Source organism: Blennius ocellaris (assembly GCF_963422515.1).
Source record: "Blennius ocellaris genome assembly, contig: SCAFFOLD_110, whole genome shotgun sequence".
NCBI lineage: Eukaryota > Metazoa > Chordata > Actinopteri > Blenniiformes > Blenniidae > Blennius > Blennius ocellaris.
The window spans coordinates 32,796-55,090 of NW_027662203.1; the positions used below are offsets into that span (position 1 = coordinate 32,796).

The 22,295-nt window shown below is 49.3% G+C and overlaps 1 protein-coding gene across 1 annotated transcript in view; it reads right to left on the reverse strand.

Moving 5' to 3' along the window:
• Positions 1-12,628: 12,628 nt before the first annotated feature.
• Positions 12,629-22,295, reverse strand: part of LOC308148124 (palmitoyltransferase ZDHHC7-like) — a 29,085-nt gene continuing 19,418 nt past the window's right edge. The window contains exons 8-10 of the mRNA XM_080521558.1: positions 18,253-18,379; positions 14,283-14,443; positions 12,629-13,138 (exon numbers count right to left, since the gene is read on the reverse strand). Of these exons, the coding sequence (XP_080377684.1) occupies positions 12,905-13,138; positions 14,283-14,443; positions 18,253-18,379 (522 nt within the window). The 3' untranslated portion in view covers positions 12,629-12,904. The remainder of the gene's footprint in view (positions 13,139-14,282; positions 14,444-18,252; positions 18,380-22,295) is intronic.

The window sequence follows — 22,295 nt, forward strand, 5'->3', positions numbered from 1 at the left end:
CTCAGCATGTATCCTCCCTCAACATGTATCCTCCCTCCCTCAGCATGTATCCTCCCTCAACATGTATCCTCCCTCAGCATGTATCCTTCCTCAGCATGTATCCTCCCTCAACATGTATCCTCCCTCAGCATGTATCCTCCCTCAACATGTATCCTCCCTCAGCATGTATCCTCCCTCAGCATGTATCCTCCCTCAACATGTATCCTCCCTCAGCATGTATCCTCCCTCAGCATGTATCCTCCCTCAACATGTATCCTCCCTCAACATGTATCCTCCCTCCCTCAGCATGTATCCTCCCTCAACATGTATCCTCCCTCAGCATGTATCCTTCCTCAGCATGTATCCTCCCTCAACATGTATCCTCCCTCAGCATGTATCCTCCCTCAACATGTATCCTCCCTCAGCATGTATCCTCCCTCAACATGTATCCTCCCTCAGCATGTATCCTCCCTCAGCATGTATCCTCCCTCAACATGTATCCTCCCTCAACATGGATCCTCCCTCAACATGTATCTTCTCTCAGCATGTATCCTTCCTCAACATGTATCCTTCCTCAACATGTATCCGCCCTTAACATGTATCCTCCCTCCCTCAACATGTATCCTCCCTCAGCATGTATCCTTCCTCAACATGCATCCTCCCTCAGCATGTATCCTCCCTCAGCATGTATCCTCCCTCAACATGTGTCCTTCCTCAACATGCATCCTCCCTCAGCATGTATCCTCCCTCAGCATGTATCCTTCCTCAACATGCATCCTCCCTCAGCATGTATCCTCCCTCAGCATGTATCCTCCCTCAACATGTGTCCTCCCTCAACATGTATCCTCCCTCCCTCAACATGTATCCTCCCTCCCTCAGCATGTATCCTCCCTCAACATGTATCCTCCCTCAGCATGTGTCCTTCCTCAACATGCATCCTCCCTCAGCATGTATCCTCCCTCAGCATGTATCCTCCCTCAACATGTATCCTCCCTCAGTATGTATCCTCCCTCAGCATGTATCCTCCCTCAACATGTATCCTCCCTCAACATGCATCCTCCCTCAGCATGTATCCTCCCTCAGCATGTATCCTCCCTCAGCATGTATCCTCCCTCAACATGTATCCTCCCTCAACATGTATCCTCCCTCAACATGCATCCTCCCTCAGCATGTATCCTCCCTCAGCATGTATCCTCCCTCAGCATGTGTCCTTCCTCAACATGCATCCTCCCTCAGCATGTATCCTCCCTCAGCATGTATCCTCCCTCAGCATGTATCCTCCCTCAGCATGTGTCCTTCCTCAACATGTATCCTCCCTCAACATGTATCCTCCCTCAGTATGTATCCTCCCTCAGCATGTATCCTCCCTCAACATGTATCCTCCCTCAACATGCATCCTCCCTCAGCATGTATCCTCCCTCAGCATGTATCCTCCCTCAGCATGTATCCTCCCTCAACATGCATCCTCCCTCAGCATGTATCCTCCCTCAGCATGTATCCTCCCTCAGCATGTATCCTCCCTCAACATGTATCCTCCCTCAGCATGTATCCTCCCTCAGCATGTATCTTCCCTCAGCATGTATCCTTCCTCAACATGTATCCTCCCTCAACATGCATCCTCCCTCAGCATGTATCCTCCCTCAGCATGTATCCTCCCTCAGCATGTATCCTCCCTCAGCATGTATCCTCCCTCAGCATGTATCCTCCCTCAGCATGTATCCTCCCTCAACATGTATCCTCCCTCCCTCAACATGTATCCTCCCTCAACATGCATCCTCCCTCAGCATGTATCCTCCCTCAGCATGTATCCTCCCTCAGCATGTATCCTCCCTCAACATGCATCCTCCCTCAGCATGTATCCTCCCTCAGCATGTATCCTCCCTCAACATGTATCTTCCCTCAGCATGTATCCTTCCTCAACATGTATCCTCCCTCAACATGTATCTTCCCTCAGCATGTATCCTTCCTCAACATGTATCCTCCCTCAACATGCATCCTCCCTCAGCATGTATCCTCCCTCAGCATGTATCCTCCCTCAGCATGTATCCTCCCTCAGCATGTATCCTCCCTCAGCATGTATCCTCCCTCAGCATGTATCCTCCCTCAACATGTATCCTCCCTCCCTCAACATGTATCCTCCCTCCCTCAACATGTATCCTCCCTCAACATGTATCCTCCCTCAACATGTATCCTTCCTCAACATGTATCCTTCCTCAACATGTATCCGCCCTCAGCATGTATCCTCCCTCAACATGTATCCTCCCTCAGCATGTATCCTCCCTCAACATGTATCCTCCCTCAACATGTATCTTCCCTCAGCATGTATCCTTCCTCAACATGTATCCTCCCTCAACATGTATCCTCCCTCAGCATGTATCCTTCCTCAACATGTCCCACATGGAAAGAACCTATATAAACATATATGTTTTAATATAGGTTTTGATATAGGTTTGGCATATATGTGACATATATAAAATTGGCCGTTTTCCTATATGTTATGTACATATATGTACATATATGTGTGCATACATGCGCGCATATATGTACATATATGTATATAACATATAGGAAAACGGCCAATTTTATATATGTCACATATATGCCAAACCTATATGCGCATGTATGCACACATATATGTACATAACATATAGGAAAACGGCCAATTTTATATATGTCACATATATTCCAAACCTATATGCGCATATACGCACACCTATATGTTCCAATATATGCAAACCTATATGTGCCCATATATGCACACCTATATGTGCCCATATATGCGCATATATGCGCACCTATATGTTCCCATATATGCACCTATATGTGCCCATATATGAACACCTATATGCGCATATATGCACACCTATATGTGCCCATGTATGCACACATATATGTACATATATGTGCATAAAATATAGGAAAATGGCCAATTTTATATATGCCACATATATCCTAACCTTTATATAGGTTCTTTCCATGTGGGCCCACACTGGATGCCGTTTTTTGCTCAGTGACCCTAGCGGGAATCGAACCAGGGTCTCCCGTGCACCAGTCCGTTGCCTTGCCACCTGAGCTATATATATATATATATATAAAAATATGTACCTATCTGTGCATATAGGTCCATATATGTGTATAAAACATAGGAAAATGGCCAATTTTATATATGTCACATATATTCAAAACCTATATTAAAACATATATGTTTATATAGGTTCTGTCCGTGTGGGACTTTCCATATATGCAGCATATATATTGTCATATATATTGTCATATATGTGCATATATGCACATATATGACAATATCTGGGCTGCATATATGCACATATATGACAATATATATGCTGGATATGTGCATATATGCAGCATATATATTGTCATATATGTGCATATATGCAGCATATATGTGCATATATGCAGCATGTATTGTCATATATGTGCATATATGCAGCATATATTGTCATATATGTGCATATATGCAGCCCATATATTGTCATATATGTGCATATATGCAGCATTTATGTGCATATATGACCATATATATGCAGCATATATGTGCATATATGTGCATATATGCAGCATATATATGGTCATATATGTGCATGTATGCAGCATATATGTGCATATATGCAGCATATATATGGTCATATATGCTGCATATAGGTTTCATATATGTGCATATATCCTCATATAGGTTCTTTCCATGTGGGGTATCCTCCCTCAGCATGTATCCTCCCTCAGCATGTATCCTTCCTCAGCATGTATCCTTCCTCAGCATGTATCCTCCCTCAACATGTATCCTTCCTCAGCATGTATCCTCCCTCAGCATGTATCCTTCCTCAGCATGTATACTCCCTCAGCATGTATCCTCCCTCAGCATGTATCCTTCCTCAGCATGTATCCTCCCTCAGCTTGTATCCTCCCTCAGCATGTATCCTCCCTCAACATGTATCCTTCCTCAGCATGTATCCTCCCTCAACATGTATCCTCCCTCCCTCAGCATGTATCCTCCCTCAACATGTATCCTCCCTCAGCATGTATCCTTCCTCAGCATGTATCCTCCCTCAACATGTATCCTCCCTCAGCATGTATCCTCCCTCAACATGTATCCTCCCTCAGCATGTATCCTCCCTCAGCATGTATCCTCCCTCAACATGTATCCTCCCTCAACATGCATCCTCCCTCAGCATGTATCCTCCCTCAGCATGTATCCTCCCTCAGCATGTATCCTCCCTCAACATGCATCCTCCCTCAGCATGTATCCTCCCTCAGCATGTATCCTCCCTCAGCATGTATCCTCCCTCAACATGTATCCTCCCTCAGCATGTATCCTCCCTCAGCATGTATCCTCCCTCAACATGTATCCTCCCTCAACATGTATCTTCCCTCAGCATGTATCCTTCCTCAACATGTATCCTCCCTCAACATGTATCTTCCCTCAGCATGTATCCTTCCTCAACATGTATCCTCCCTCAACATGCATCCTCCCTCAGCATGTATCCTCCCTCAGCATGTATCCTCCCTCAGCATGTATCCTCCCTCAGCATGTATCCTCCCTCAGCATGTATCCTCCCTCAGCATGTATCCTCCCTCAACATGTATCCTCCCTCCCTCAACATGTATCCTCCCTCCCTCAACATGTATCCTCCCTCAACATGTATCCTCCCTCAACATGTATCCTTCCTCAACATGTATCCTTCCTCAACATGTATCCGCCCTCAGCATGTATCCTCCCTCAACATGTATCCTCCCTCAGCATGTATCCTCCCTCAACATGTATCCTCCCTCAACATGTATCTTCCCTCAGCATGTATCCTTCCTCAACATGTATCCTCCCTCAACATGTATCTTCCCTCAGCATGTATCCTTCCTCAACATGTATCCTCCCTCAACATGCATCCTCCCTCAGCATGTATCCTCCCTCAGCATGTATCCTCCCTCAGCATGTATCCTCCCTCAGCATGTATCCTCCCTCAGCATGTATCCTCCCTCAGCATGTATCCTCCCTCAACATGTATCCTCCCTCCCTCAACATGTATCCTCCCTCCCTCAACATGTATCCTCCCTCAACATGTATCCTCCCTCAACATGTATCCTTCCTCAACATGTATCCTTCCTCAACATGTATCCTCCCTCAGCATGTATCCTCCCTCAACATGTATCCTCCCTCAGCATGTATCCTCCCTCAACATGTGTCCTCCCTCAACATGTATCCTCCCTCCCTCAGCATGTATCCTCCCTCAACATGCATCCTCCCTCAGCATGTATCCTCCCTCAACATGTATCCTCCCTCAGCATGTGTCCTTCCTCAACATGCATCCTCCCTCAGCATGCATCCTCCCTCAGCATGTATCCTTCCTCAACATGTATCCTTCCTCAACATGTATCCGCCCTTAACATGTATCCTCCCTCAACATGTATCCTCCCTCAGCATGTATCCTCCCTCAACATGTGTCCTCCCTCAACATGTATCCTCCCTCCCTCAACATGTATCCTCGCTCAGCATGTATCCTCCCTCAGCATGTATCCTCCCTCAGCATGTATCCTCCCTCAACATGTATCCTCCCTCAACATGTATCCTCCCTCAACATGTATCCTCCCATAACATGTATCCTCCCTCAGCATGTATCCTCCCTCAGCATGTATCCTCCCTCAACATGTATCCTCCCTCAACATGTATCCTCCCTCAACATGTATCCTCCCATAACATGTATCCTCCCTCAACATGTATCCTCCCTCAACATGTATCCTCCCTCAACATGTATCCTCCCTCAGCATGTATCCTCCCTCAACATGTATCCTCCCTCAGCATGTATCCTCCATCAGCATGTATCCTCCCTCAACATGTATCCTCCCTTCACATGTATCCTCCATCAGCATGTATCCTCCCTCAACATGTATCCTCCCTCAGCATGTATCCTCCATCAGCATGTATCCTCCCTCAACATGTATCCTCCCTCAACATGTGTCCTCCCTCCACATGTATCCTCCCTCCCTCAACATGTATCCTCCCTCCCTCAACATGTATCCTCCCTCAGCATGTATCCTTCCTCAACATGTATCCTCCCTCAACATGTGTCCTCCCTCAACATGTATCCTCCCTCCCTCAACATGTATCCTCCCTCCCTCAACATGTATCCTCCCTCAACATGTGTCCTCCCTCAACATGTATCCTCCCTCAGCATGTGTCCTTCCTCAACATGCATCCTCCCTCAGCATGTATCCTCCCTCAGCATGTATCCTCCCTCAACATGTATCCTCCCTCCCTCAACATGTATCCTCCCTCAACATGTATCCTCCCTCCCTCAACATGTATCCTCCCTCCCTCAACATGTATCCTCCCTCCCTCAACATGTATCTTCCCTCAGCATGTATCCTCCCTCAGCATGTATCCTTCCTCAGCATGTATCCTCCCTCAACATGTATCCTCCCTCAGCATGTATCCTCCCTCAGCTTGTATCCTCCCTCAGCATGTATCCTCCCTCAACATGTATCCTTCCTCAGCATGTATCCTCCCTCAACATGTATCCTCCCTCCCTCAGCATGTATCCTCCCTCAACATGTATCCTCCCTCAGCATGTATCCTTCCTCAGCATGTATCCTCCCTCAACATGTATCCTCCCTCAGCATGTATCCTCCCTCAACATGTATCCTCCCTCAGCATGTATCCTCCCTCAGCATGTATCCTCCCTCAACATGTATCCTCCCTCAGCATGTATCCTCCCTCAGCATGTATCCTCCCTCAACATGTATCCTCCCTCAACATGTATCCTCCCTCCCTCAGCATGTATCCTCCCTCAACATGTATCCTCCCTCAGCATGTATCCTTCCTCAGCATGTATCCTCCCTCAACATGTATCCTCCCTCAGCATGTATCCTCCCTCAACATGTATCCTCCCTCAGCATGTATCCTCCCTCAACATGTATCCTCCCTCAGCATGTATCCTCCCTCAGCATGTATCCTCCCTCAACATGTATCCTCCCTCAACATGGATCCTCCCTCAACATGTATCTTCTCTCAGCATGTATCCTTCCTCAACATGTATCCTTCCTCAACATGTATCCGCCCTTAACATGTATCCTCCCTCCCTCAACATGTATCCTCCCTCAGCATGTATCCTTCCTCAACATGCATCCTCCCTCAGCATGTATCCTCCCTCAGCATGTATCCTCCCTCAACATGTGTCCTTCCTCAACATGCATCCTCCCTCAGCATGTATCCTCCCTCAGCATGTATCCTTCCTCAACATGCATCCTCCCTCAGCATGTATCCTCCCTCAGCATGTATCCTCCCTCAACATGTGTCCTCCCTCAACATGTATCCTCCCTCCCTCAACATGTATCCTCCCTCCCTCAGCATGTATCCTCCCTCAACATGTATCCTCCCTCAGCATGTGTCCTTCCTCAACATGCATCCTCCCTCAGCATGTATCCTCCCTCAGCATGTATCCTCCCTCAACATGTATCCTCCCTCAGTATGTATCCTCCCTCAGCATGTATCCTCCCTCAACATGTATCCTCCCTCAACATGCATCCTCCCTCAGCATGTATCCTCCCTCAGCATGTATCCTCCCTCAGCATGTATCCTCCCTCAACATGTATCCTCCCTCAACATGTATCCTCCCTCAACATGCATCCTCCCTCAGCATGTATCCTCCCTCAGCATGTATCCTCCCTCAGCATGTGTCCTTCCTCAACATGCATCCTCCCTCAGCATGTATCCTCCCTCAGCATGTATCCTCCCTCAGCATGTATCCTCCCTCAGCATGTGTCCTTCCTCAACATGTATCCTCCCTCAACATGTATCCTCCCTCAGTATGTATCCTCCCTCAGCATGTATCCTCCCTCAACATGTATCCTCCCTCAACATGCATCCTCCCTCAGCATGTATCCTCCCTCAGCATGTATCCTCCCTCAGCATGTATCCTCCCTCAACATGCATCCTCCCTCAGCATGTATCCTCCCTCAGCATGTATCCTCCCTCAGCATGTATCCTCCCTCAACATGTATCCTCCCTCAGCATGTATCCTCCCTCAGCATGTATCCTCCCTCAACATGTATCCTCCCTCAACATGTATCTTCCCTCAGCATGTATCCTTCCTCAACATGTATCCTCCCTCAACATGTATCTTCCCTCAGCATGTATCCTTCCTCAACATGTATCCTCCCTCAACATGCATCCTCCCTCAGCATGTATCCTCCCTCAGCATGTATCCTCCCTCAGCATGTATCCTCCCTCAGCATGTATCCTCCCTCAGCATGTATCCTCCCTCAGCATGTATCCTCCCTCAACATGTATCCTCCCTCCCTCAACATGTATCCTCCCTCCCTCAACATGTATCCTCCCTCAACATGTATCCTCCCTCAACATGTATCCTTCCTCAACATGTATCCTTCCTCAACATGTATCCGCCCTCAGCATGTATCCTCCCTCAACATGTATCCTCCCTCAGCATGTATCCTCCCTCAACATGTATCCTCCCTCAACATGTATCTTCCCTCAGCATGTATCCTTCCTCAACATGTATCCTCCCTCAACATGTATCTTCCCTCAGCATGTATCCTTCCTCAACATGTATCCTCCCTCAACATGCATCCTCCCTCAGCATGTATCCTCCCTCAGCATGTATCCTCCCTCAGCATGTATCCTCCCTCAGCATGTATCCTCCCTCAGCATGTATCCTCCCTCAGCATGTATCCTCCCTCAACATGTATCCTCCCTCCCTCAACATGTATCCTCCCTCCCTCAACATGTATCCTCCCTCAACATGTATCCTCCCTCAACATGTATCCTTCCTCAACATGTATCCTTCCTCAACATGTATCCTCCCTCAGCATGTATCCTCCCTCAACATGTATCCTCCCTCAGCATGTATCCTCCCTCAACATGTGTCCTCCCTCAACATGTATCCTCCCTCCCTCAGCATGTATCCTCCCTCAACATGCATCCTCCCTCAGCATGTATCCTCCCTCAACATGTATCCTCCCTCAGCATGTGTCCTTCCTCAACATGCATCCTCCCTCAGCATGCATCCTCCCTCAGCATGTATCCTTCCTCAACATGTATCCTTCCTCAACATGTATCCGCCCTTAACATGTATCCTCCCTCAACATGTATCCTCCCTCAGCATGTATCCTCCCTCAACATGTGTCCTCCCTCAACATGTATCCTCCCTCCCTCAACATGTATCCTCGCTCAGCATGTATCCTCCCTCAGCATGTATCCTCCCTCAGCATGTATCCTCCCTCAACATGTATCCTCCCTCAACATGTATCCTCCCTCAACATGTATCCTCCCATAACATGTATCCTCCCTCAGCATGTATCCTCCCTCAGCATGTATCCTCCCTCAACATGTATCCTCCCTCAACATGTATCCTCCCTCAACATGTATCCTCCCATAACATGTATCCTCCCTCAACATGTATCCTCCCTCAACATGTATCCTCCCTCAACATGTATCCTCCCTCAGCATGTATCCTCCCTCAACATGTATCCTCCCTCAGCATGTATCCTCCATCAGCATGTATCCTCCCTCAACATGTATCCTCCCTTCACATGTATCCTCCATCAGCATGTATCCTCCCTCAACATGTATCCTCCCTCAGCATGTATCCTCCATCAGCATGTATCCTCCCTCAACATGTATCCTCCCTCAACATGTGTCCTCCCTCCACATGTATCCTCCCTCCCTCAACATGTATCCTCCCTCCCTCAACATGTATCCTCCCTCAGCATGTATCCTTCCTCAACATGTATCCTCCCTCAACATGTGTCCTCCCTCAACATGTATCCTCCCTCCCTCAACATGTATCCTCCCTCCCTCAGCATGTATCCTCCCTCCCTCAACATGTGTCCTCCCTCAACATGTATCCTCCCTCAGCATGTGTCCTTCCTCAACATGCATCCTCCCTCAGCATGTATCCTCCCTCAGCATGTATCCTCCCTCAACATGTATCCTCCCTCCCTCAACATGTATCCTCCCTCAACATGTATCCTCCCTCCCTCAACATGTATCCTCCCTCCCTCAACATGTATCCTCCCTCCCTCAACATGTATCTTCCCTCAGCATGTATCCTCCCTCCCTCAACATGTATCCTCCCTCAACATGTATCCTCCCTCAGCATGTATCCTCCCTCAACATGTATCCTCCCTCCCTCAACATGTATCCTCCCTCCCTCAACATGTATCCTCCCTCAACATGTATCCTCCCTCCCTCAACATGTATCCTCCCTCCCTCAACATGTATCCTCCCTCCCTCAACATGTATCTTCCCTCAGCATGTATCCTCCCTCCCTCAACATGTATCCTCCCTCAACATGTATCCTCCCTCAGCATGTATCCTCCCTCAACATGTATCCTCCCTCCCTCAACATGTATCCTCCCTCAACATGTATCCTCCCTCCCTCAACATGTATCCTCCCTCCCTCAACATGTATCCTCCCTCCCTCAACATGTATCTTCCCTCAGCATGTATCCTCCCTCCCTCAACATGTATCCTCCCTCAACATGTATCCTCCCTCAACATGTATCCTCCCTCAACATGTATCCTCCCTCCCTCAACATGTATCTTCCCTCAGCATGTATCCTCCCTTCCTCAACATGTATCCTCCCTCAACATGTATCCTCCCTCAGCATGTGTCCTTCCTCAACATGCATCCTCCCTCAGCATGTATCCTCCCTCAGCATGTATCCTCCCTCAGCATGTATCCTTCCTCAACATGTATCCTTCCTCAACATGTATCCGCCCTTAACATGTATCCTCCCTCAACATGTATCCTCCCTCAGCATGTATCCTCCCTCAACATGTGTCCTCCCTCAACATGTATCCTCCCTCCCTCAACATGTATCCTCGCTCAGCATGTATCCTCCCTCAGCATGTATACTCCCTCAACATGTATCCTCCCTTCACATGTATCCTCCATCAGCATGTATCCTCCCTCAACATGTATCCTCCCTCAGCATGTATCCTCCCTCAGCATGTATCCTCCCTTCACATGTATCCTCCATCAGCATGTATCCTCCCTCCCTCAACATGTATCCTCCATCAGCATGTATCCTCCCTCCCTCAACATGTATCCTCCCTCAACATGTGTCCTCCCTCAGCATGTATCCTCCCTTCACATGTATCCTCCATCAGCATGTATCCTCCCTCCCTCAGCATGTATCCTCCCTCCCTCAGCATGTATCCTCCCTCAGCATGTATCCTCCCTTCACATGTATCCTCCATCAGCATGTATCCTCCCTCCCTCAGCATGTATCCTCCCTCAACATGTATCCTCCCTCAACATGTGTCCTCCCTCAACATGTATCCTCCCTCCCTCAACATGTATCCTCCCTCCCTCAACATGTATCCTCCCTCAGCATGTATCCTTCCTCAACATGTATCCTCCCTCAACATGTGTCCTCCCTCAACATGTATCCTCCCTCCCTCAACATGTATCCTCCCTCCCTCAGCATGTATCCTCCCTCAACATGTGTCCTTCCTCAACATGCATCCTCCCTCAGCATGTATCCTCCCTCAGCATGTGTCCTTCCTCAGCATGTATCCTCCCTCCCTCAGCATGTATCCTCCCTCAACATGTATCCTCCCTCAGCATGTGTCCTTCCTCAACATGCATCCTCCCTCAGCATGTATCCTCCCTCAACATGTATCCTCCCTCCCTCAACATGTATCCTCCCTCAACATGTATCCTCCCTCCCTCAACATGTATCCTCCCTCCCTCAACATGTATCCTCCCTCCCTCAACATGTATCCTCCCTCCCTCAACATGTATCCTCCCTCCCTCAACATGTATCCTCCCTCCCTCAACATGTATCTTCCCTCAGCATGTATCCTCCCTCCCTCAACATGTATCCTCCCTCCCTCAACATGTATCTTCCCTCAGCATGTATCCTCCCTTCCTCAACATGTATCCTCCCTCAACATGTATCCGCCCTCAGCATGCCTCCTCCCTCAGCATGTGTCCTCCTCAGCATGCCTCCTCCCTCATCATGCCTCCTCCCTCAGCATGTGTCCTCCTCAGCATGTGTCCTCCTCAGGTTTCTACCAGAAACCTCCAAGCACGTCCTTTCCCCCATAGTTCACCAAGTCTCCTGCGAAACCCCTGGAAAGTCCACAAAGCTGCACCTTCAGCACTTGGTCCATCTGTCCAATAAAGTCCATCTGTCCCATAAAGTCTATCTATCCATTAAAGTCCACCTGTCCATTAAAGTCCACCTGTCCATTAAAGTCCATCTGTCCATTAAAGTCCATCTACAATCGACTCTTTTTTCGCTGTAGAATCATCCGTCTCTCTGGTCTGCAGGTACACAGCCGTAGCCCCGCCCCCTTTTTATTCTGTTTTCCCAGCCAATCACAACAGCGGACAGACAGCCACACAAACCAATGGAAATCATGGAACGGATCAACAGTCACCAGACATATTGTACGTAGATCTACAATCTATATTTAACCCTTTATTGAACCACCAGGCTTCAACAGTTTGTTCAACAGTGTCTTGAAATATGGAGCTTCACTGTATTTAAGTTAGTTTTCTGCACCACTTTTACATTTTCTGAGCGCTGTATGTATAAACGCAGTGAGAAAGACTGAACACGTTGGATCGACTTTTTCTGTTTTTATTCATGTAGTGTAAAGAAAACAAGCAAACACAAGCCTGAAACACAAGTTGATCAGAGTGGCAGAGGGAAGAGAGCCTCACAGGAAACCAGCAAAACAAGTACCACACTCCACAACCAGATGTTCACACATCACTCCTTCTTTGATCCTCTAACTATAGACTGAATGTGAAGACCAGAGGCTGTCGACCCCTTTGGTATGGTGGATTATCTTCTCATCCCAAGGCTGTTAGAAACTTCAACTTTCCTTGTAGGTCCCAGGAGACAAAGGAGGGACTGAATTGTCTCCTGACGGACTTTCCTCTCAGCAGCGAGGCCGGCCCTCCGTCCTGCAGGCCTCGCTGTGGAAGAGGCTCTTGAGGAAGGTGAGCTGCAGGAAGCCGGACGTGACGACGAGGAGGCAAAGCGCCATGGACCAGTAGCTGATGTACTTGGAGTTGGACAGCAGCATGTAGTAGTCAGCGCTCTTCTTCATGCGCCCAAAGCTGTAGTAGCGAAACATGTGGAAGACGGACAGCTCCACTCTGTGGGTGGCCGTCTGCAGCACAACACAAACACACAAACACATTCCTCTGTCACAAGGCTGAAACGAACAGCACACTAAATGATATCTAAATACACATTTTGTCATGCTTTTATTTTATTTTCCCATCAGACTCTTTTTAGGGCTTTTCAATGGGTTTCTTAAAAGGTGAGAAAATGGCTAAACACTAATAGGATAAACACATAAAACAGCTCAAGTGGCTAAAAACCACGAGAAAAGGTGTGGAAAAAAAACAGACAAAATGCAAAATAAAGAGGTAGAAATTGTTAAAACTGCCAGAAGAAAAACAAAACCTACAAGATTAAATTTGCTACAAATGATTAAAAACATTATAGCTAAATTGATTAAAACAGTTTAACTACAGGTACAGACTGTAACCTGCTCTATTGCACTAGATCCACTGCACCACTGCACCACTTATCACTGTATCACTTTTTATCACTCCATCACCTTATGCACCGTAAGTAAATCCATCCTGTTGTTCTGTTCCTGTTGTTCTGTTCCTGTTGTTGCCGTGTACCATATTTTACCTTATTTTTAGCTTATTTATTTTTATATTCCTTTTTATATTCCTAAAGCCTTATAGCTTAAAGTTTTTAGCCTTTTCTATCTAAACCAAGTGTATATGTTTTTATGTTTAATGTTGCACATCTCACCAAGAAAAATTCCTAGTTTGTGAACCTGTTTACAAGCAATGGCAATAAAAAGAATTCTGATTCTGATTCTGATTCTGATTCTGAACAATTTGGGGGAAAAACATGCAAAACAGCTTAAAATAATTTTTTTAAAACAATTAAAGCCACAAAAAAAGGTGTAAAAGAAAAACAGCCAAAGTAACTAGAATACTGTATACAGTATAGAAATCATTACAATGGCTTAAAAAAAATAAACAAAAATCCTAAAATTGCTAAGATTGCTAACACATTTTAACCAATACATTGATCAATCTATTTAGAAGAAGCTTAGAAAACTGTGAAACTGCTAAAAATGCAGTTCCAGATGAGTTTCATTTGTTGTAAAATGTTTAAATTAGTTTCTTTTGGTCCTAAAAATTGCAAGTGTGGGTGTGTGTGTGTGTGTGTGTGTGTGTGTGTGTGTGTGTGTGTGTGTGTGTGTGTGTGTGTGTGTGTGTGTGTACCTCGATGACGCTCAGGGACTCATTGAGCTCTTTGCTCATGGGGCCCTCCTGCTTCTCTTGGGGGGGGTCTTGGGGCTCGTCATAATAAACCCCGAAGCTCAGGAAGACTTGCAGGGAGCCGAAGCGGTTGTGGAAGTTGTTGAAACACATCTGGTAGAAACCTGCAGGATCCAACACACACAGTCCAAAAGCCTCATTCATGTTCCTTTAACCAGCTCCAGGAGCGCTTTTAACCCTTTCAGACCTGAAATATCTCAAACTCATTTCAAGACATTTTCATTCACATGTAGGACTTGTGATAATGCTATTAGAATAAGCAGTAATAACTATAATTTATATGGACTACAAACCTGTTGGAAAGTGTAAAAGTGACCAAAATTACATTGTCCTTGCGAATGTATCGGAGAAAATGTAAATATGTGTTCACAAAGTCATTGTCTCATCCTGATCAGCACTTGGTGCTGCTCAAGTCCCCTTTGATCTTTATAATTTGTGTGTTTGTGTGTGTGTGTTTGTGTGTGTGTGTGTGTGTGTGTGTGTGTGTGTGTTTATAATATCCATAACATACACCAGCATGCTAATTGCACGCTCCTTCTTGTGCAGTTGGCAGAAGCTGTGGCCCCTGATGGAGGTGGGGTTGTGGTCTGGATGGAGTGGCCCCTGATGGAGGTGGGGTTGTGGTCTGGATGGAGTGGCCCCTGATGGAGGTGGGGTTGTGGTCTGGATGGAGTGGCCCCTGATGGAGGTGGGGTTGTGGTCTGGATGGAGTGGCCCCTGATGGAGGTGGGGTTGTGGTCTGGATGGAGTGGCCCCTGATGGAGGTGGGGTTGTGGTCTGGATGGAGTGGCCCCTGGTGGAGGTGGGGTTGTGGTCTGGATGGAGTGGCCCCTGGTGGAGGTGGGGTTGTGGTCTGGATGGAGTGGCCCCTGATGGAGGTGGGGTTGTGGTCTGGATGGAGTGGCCCCTGGTGGAGGTGGGGTTGTGGTCTGGATGGAGTGGCCCCTGGTGGAGGTGGGGTTGTGGTCTGGATGGAGTGGCCCCTGATGGAGGTGGGGTTGTGGTCTGGATGGAGTGGCCCCTGGTGGAGGTGGGGTTGTGGTCTGGATGGAGTGGCCCCTGGTGGAGGTGGGGTTGTGGTCTGGATGGAGTGGCCCCTGATGGAGGTGGGGTTGTGGTCTGGATGGAGTGGCCCCTGGTGGAGGTGGGGTTGTGGTCTGGATGGAGTGGCCCCTGATGGAGGTGGGGTTGTGGTCTGGATGGAGTGGCCCCTGGTGGAGGTGGGGTTGTGGTCTGGATGGAGTGGCCCCTGGTGGAGGTGGGGTTGTGGTCTGGATGGAGTGGCCCCTGGTGGAGGTGGGGTTGTGGTCTGGATGGAGTGGCCCCTGGTGGAGGTGGGGTGAGAGAACCAGAGGGTGGTGTTTCTGTTTCTGAAGACTGGGAGAACCAGAGGGTGGTGTTTCTGTTTCTGAAGACTGGGAGAACCAGAGGGTGGTGTTTCTGTTTCTGAAGGCTGGGAGAACCAGAGGGTGGTGTTTCTGAAGGCTGGGAGAATCAGAGGGTGGTGTTTCTGAAGGCTGGGAGAACCAGAGGGTGGTGTTTCTGAAGGCTGGGAGAACCAGAGGGTGGTGTGAGACAAAGCTCCACCACACATGAACTTCCAGCAGAAAACAGCTCAGAACCTTCAGGAGGCTCAGAGTTCCTCTGGAACCACCAGCTTCCTCCTGCATCCTACGTCCTGCCCCCTACTCCACCTCCACCTCCACCTCCACCTCCACCTCCAGCTCCATCTCCATCTCCATCTCCACCATCACATCTCCACCTCCATCTCCAGCTGCATCTCCACCTCCAGCTCCACCATCACATCTCCACCTCCACCTCCACCTCCACCTCCATCTCCAGCTGCATCTCCACCTCCAGCTCCAGCTCCACCTCCATCTCCACCTCCATCTCCAGCTCCACCTCCAGCTCCATCTCCATCTCCACCATCACATCTCCACCTCCACCTCCACCTTCACCTCCACCTCCAGCTCCACCTCCATCTCCACCTCCAGCTCCACCTCCACCTCCACCATCACATCTCCACCTCCACCATCACATCTCCAGCTCCACCTCCACCATCACATCGCCACCTCCACCTCCAGCTCCACCTCCACCTCCATCTCCACCTCCACCATCACATCTCCACCTCCACCTCCACCTCCACCACCACATCTCCACCTCCAGCTCCACCTCCACCATCACATCTCCATCTCCACCTCCACCTCCATCTCCACCGCCACCTCCACCTCAATCTCCAGCTGCACCTCCATCTCCAGCTGCATCTCCACCTCCATCTCCACCTCCACCTCCACCTCCATCTCCAGCTCCACCATCACATCTCCACCTCCATCTCCACCATCACATCTCCACCTCCACCTCCATCTCCACCATCACATCTCCACCTCCACCTCCATCTCCACCATCACATCTCCAGCTCCATCTCCACCTCCACCATCACATCTCCATCTCCACCTCCACCTCCACCACCACATCTCCACCTCCATCTCCACCTCCACCTCCACCTCCAGCTCCACCCCCATCTCCACCTCCAGCTCCATCTCCACCTCCACCATCACATCTCCAGCGCCATCTCCACCTCCACCACCACATCTCCACCTCCACCTCCAGCTCCAGCTCCAGCTCCAGCTCCAGGTGGAGGTATTTTCATGGTTTTCTTTCACTGGTTTGAGAACCAGTGTGTTCTTCAGAGAAGCAGTCAGCGGGTGTTTTTGATGTAATAAACTTGTCGTCTGCCAGCTTCGCCGGGTTTTTGCGTTAATTGTTGAAAATAATCATTGTTTTACTAAAGTAAGACATTTGTTCACTTTTACTCTGATTTCCGAGTGACGTTGTTTTACTTATGTAAACCATTGCTACTGTCTCAGTGTGTTCATTCAGGTTTCAATGAACCCAAACTAGAATTGTAATATTTACGGAGTTTTCTGCAATAACATGAAAGAGCTCAGGCTCTGCTCCGTCACGAGGTGACAGACGGTGTCATCAGGATAAAAACAGTTCCAGGATGAGAATACAGCCACATGATGTCCTTGACATGATACATCAGTGAGGCTCAAACAAGTGTCTATTACTTAAAATGGTAATTATTTCACTGTTAAGTCTTTGAGATGATGTGTGTGGGATTAAAAACAGCAGCATTATTATCATCAGGTCTGTTTATAACAGTGGAGCCAAAGTGGAAACAGTAATAACGGCCTACAGCAAATACATTAATTCTGAATCAACAACTTCATTAAATGACGTTACTGTGCAATATGAAATAGCATAGTTGAGGAAAAACAAGGTTTTGTTGTAGGAAAGACAGGTTTGCCTATTGAAAATGTAATTTCAGCCCACCATTGAGTTGGTCAGATAAAATTTGGCCTGAAGCCAAACCTAATTGCCAAACCCTGCAGTGAAACAAAACTAGATTAAATAACGTACAGCTTCACATCTGTACTGAGTGAGGAACAGCTACTGACCCTCACCAGGCGTTCTCCAGTGTTTCAGTGGAAGCTCATGTTGAACACGTACAATCTTTAGGAAGTTTGTTGGTAAATCTCCACCAACCATCAAGTTGATGCACTGGGTCTTCATGGTCGAAGACGTAGATGGTAAAACAGACTTTTCTGCTTGTTAATACAGCAAACGAAAGAGCATTTGCAGTGTTTTGCACAACCACCTGTGGGAGACTGTGATTGGTCACTGCCTCCTGTGACGTCCTGCTGGAGACAATTTGTGATTGGCCAGCTGCAGCAGACATCCACTAAAAACTGCAATAAGCAAGTGACAGACATGAACGGATTTGTTTTCAGTCCTGGAGGCTTCAGTAGGAGGCGTAGAGATGTTGTTGCTGTTAGAAACCCTTGAGAAGGTGAATGTTGCGCTGCCCCTTTAAGAGGAACATGTGACTGGACGGTAGAATGAAGCCTACCTGTTTCTGAGGCCTGGAAGTTGTCCTGCCCCTGAGCATCATCGATGCTGGAGACCAGCAGGCCACTGGGGGCGTTGATGGTGACGGACAGGTGTCTGTCATGGCCGACGCCCGTCACCCACTGGACCTACACAACCACGTCAGGCTCATTACTGCACTTCCCCACACAGCAGAGATAGTGATCGGACAATGGTTAGTATCAAAGAAGCTTTGGCTTCTTTCTTCTCCTTTCTGAACATGTCATGTTATCCACTTAGTGTATTTATTAAATTTGAAATACACTGCAGCGGATGAACAAACGTTTGACGGTCCACATGGCTCTACAGCCCCTCTGGAGCGACTCCACGAAGTGTTCACTAAATTACAACGAGATAAACATTGAAATCTCATTAGAATTTTGTGCCAAAGCAAAAGATCTTTCAAAGAAACTCCTCAATTATAAATATCAATAGATCTGCAGCTAAAACCACATAAATGTTAAGTCTCTGGAAGGTAACACTCGTTTAACTCCAACGTTTAACTCCAACGTTTAACTCCAAGGTTGAACTCCAAGGTTTAACTCCAAGGTTGAACTCCAAGGTTTAACTCCAAGGTTGAACTCCTAGGTTTAACTCCAAGGTTTAACTCCAAGGTTCAACTCCAAGGTTTAACTCCAAGGTTTAACTCCAACATTTAACTCCACTCATTTGTCCAAAAAGAAGAAATGAGTGGATCTGGAAAGACGCTGCAGGTTGACCTGTAAGTTCCCTATGAGGAAACTGCTAATATGTGATAAATGGATCTAAAACTGATCTAAAAGATAAAAGATCAAAGGAATCAAAGTGTTTGGAGGGTCACTCAGCAGGGTGCAGCTCCTGCCTTCTTCTACTGTGACGCTCTGATTCACATCCACTCAGGACCTTTCTGGGTCTTTACATGTTTCCTCCTACACCCACTGGCTGACCTGGTCCTGCATGGTCCTATATGTAGACCTGGTCCTGCATGGTCCTATATGTAGTGATCTGGTCCTATATGTAGAGGGAGATCTGGTCCTATTTTTAGATCTGGTCCTATATGTAGAGGGTGATCTGGTCCTATATGTAGATCTGGTCCTATATGTAGACCTGGTCCTGTATGGTCCTATATGTAGATCTGGTCTAAAGGGCTTCATACAGTCATTCAGAAGAAAATGATCAACGTTGCTTGAAGCACAGGAAACAGGAAACAGGAAACAGCAACATAAAAACGGTAAATTAATAGATAAAAGACTTGTATTGATTGACTTCAGTAACAGTCTCAGATGTGCAGATGTGCAGCCACATGTGGCTCAGCAGTTCCTCTGCAGCGGCTCCTTCAGTCTCACATTGTAACTGCTGGGAGAAGACGGACTGGTCTGAGACCAGAGAAGTTCGATCACTGCTAACTGTGCTGCTTCTACTGCATGTGGACTTTACTAACAAACAATCAATACACTTTCAGCTCAAATCATGAGAGTGATTGATCATTCAGCTCCAGTGTGTAAAGCCACCACACACGGTGGTCTCTGAACCGGTTCCTGCCTGGCCCAGAGAGACCACTGTGGTCTCTGAACCGGTTCCTGCCTGGCCCTGAGACCACTGTGGTCTCTGAACCGGTTCCTGCCTGGCCCAGAGAGACCACTGTGGTCTCTGAACCGGTTCCTGCCTGGCCCAGAGAGACCACTGTGGTCTCTGAACCGGTTCCTGCCTGGCCCAGAGAGACCACTGTGGTCTCTGAACCGGTTCCTGCCTGGCCCAGAGAGACCACTGTGGTCTCTGAACCGGTTCCTGCCTGGCCCAGAGAGACCACTGTGGTCTCTGAACCGGTTCCTGCCTGGCCCAGAGAGACCACTGTGGTCTCTGAACCGGTTCCTGCCTGGCCCTGAGACCACTGTGGTCTCTGAACCGGTTCCTGCCTGGCCCAGAGACCACTGTGGTCTCTGAACCGGTTCCTGCCTGGCCCTGAGAGACCACTGTGGTCTCTGAACCGGTTCCTGCCTGGCCCTGAGAGACCACTGTGGTCTCTGAACCGGTTCCTGCCTGGCCCTGAGACCACTGTGGTCTCTGAACCGGTTCCTGCCTGGCCCAGAGAGACCACTGTGGTCTCTGAACCGGTTCCTGTCTGGCCCAGAGAGACCACTGTGGTCTCTGAACCGGTTCCTGCCTGGCCCTGAGACCACTGTGGTCTCTGAACCGGTTCCTGCCTGGCCCTGAGAGAGACCACTGTGGTCTCTGAACCGGTTCCTGCCTGGCCCAGAGACCACTGTGGTCTCTGAACCGGTTCCTGCCTGGCCCAGAGAGACCACTGTGGTCTCTGAACCGGTTCCTGCCTGGCCCTGAGACCACTGTGGTCTCTGAACCGGTTCCTGCCTGGCCCAGAGAGACCACTGTGGTCTCTGAACCGGTTCCTGCCTGGCCCTGAGACCACTGTGGTCTCTGAACCGGTTCCTGCCTGGCCCTGAGACCACTGTGGTCTCTGAACCGGTTCCTGCCTGGCCCAGAGAGACCACTGTGGTCTCTGAACCGGTTCCTGCCTGGCCCTGAGACCACTGTGGTCTCTGAACCGGTTCCTGCCTGGCCCTGAGACCACTGTGGTCTCTGAACCGGTTCCTGCCTGGCCCTGAGACCACTGTGGTCTCTGAACCGGTTCCTGCCTGGCCCAGAGAGACCACTGTGGTCTCTGAACCGGTTCCTGTCTGGCCCAGAGAGAGACCACTGTGGTCTCTGAACCGGTTCCTGCCTGGCCCAGAGAGACCACTGTGGTCTCTGAACCGGTTCCTGCCTGGCCCTGAGAGACCACTGTGGTCTCTGAACCGGTTCCTGCCTGGCCCTGAGACCACTGTGGTCTCTGAACCGGTTCCTGCCTGGCCCTGAGAGACCACTGTGGTCTCTGAACCGGTTCCTGCCTGGCCCTGAGAGACCACTGTGGTCTCTGAACCGGTTCCTGCCTGGCCCAGAGAGACCACTGTGGTCTCTGAACCGGTTCCTGCCTGGCCCTGAGAGACCACTGTGGTCTCTGAACCGGTTCCTGCCTGGCCCTGAGACCACTGTGGTCTCTGAACCGGTTCCTGCCTGGCCCTGAGAGACCACTGTGGTCTCTGAACCGGTTCCTGCCTGGCCCTGAGAGACCACTGTGGTCTCTGAACCGGTTCCTGCCTGGCCCAGAGAGAGACCACTGTGGTCTCTGAACCGGTTCCTGCCTGGCCCTGAGACCACTGTGGTCTCTGAACCGGTTCCTGCCTGGCCCAGAGAGACCACTGTGGTCTCTGAACCGGTTCCTGCCTGGCCCTGAGAGACCACTGTGGTCTCTGAACCGGTTCCTGCCTGGCCCAGAGAGACCACTGTGGTCTCTGAACCGGTTCCTGCCTGGCCCAGAGAGACCACTGTGGTCTCTGAACCGGTTCCTGCCTGGCCCTGAGAGACCACTGTGGTCTCTGAACCGGTTCCTGCCTGGCCCTGAGACCACTGTGGTCTCTGAACCGGTTCCTGCCTGGCCCAGAGAGACCACTGTGGTCTCTGAACCGGTTCCTGCCTGGCCCTGAGACCACTGTGGTCTCTGAACCGGTTCCTGCCTGGCCCTGAGACCACTGTGGTCTCTGAACCGGTTCCTGCCTGGCCCAGAGACCACTGTGGTCTCTGAACCGGTTCCTGCCTGGCCCTGAGAGACCACTGTGGTCTCTGAACCGGTTCCTGCCTGGCCCTGAGAGACCACTGTGGTCTCTGAACCGGTTCCTGCCTGGCCCTGAGACCACTGTGGTCTCTGAACCGGTTCCTGCCTGGCCCAGAGAGACCACTGTGGTCTCTGAACCGGTTCCTGTCTGGCCCAGAGAGACCACTGTGGTCTCTGAACCGGTTCCTGCCTGGCCCTGAGACCACTGTGGTCTCTGAACCGGTTCCTGCCTGGCCCTGAGAGACCACTGTGGTCTCTGAACCGGTTCCTGCCTGGCCCAGAGAGACCACTGTGGTCTCTGAACCGGTTCCTGCCTGGCCCTGAGAGAGACCACTGTGGTCTCTGAACCGGTTCCTGCCTGGCCCAGAGAGACCACT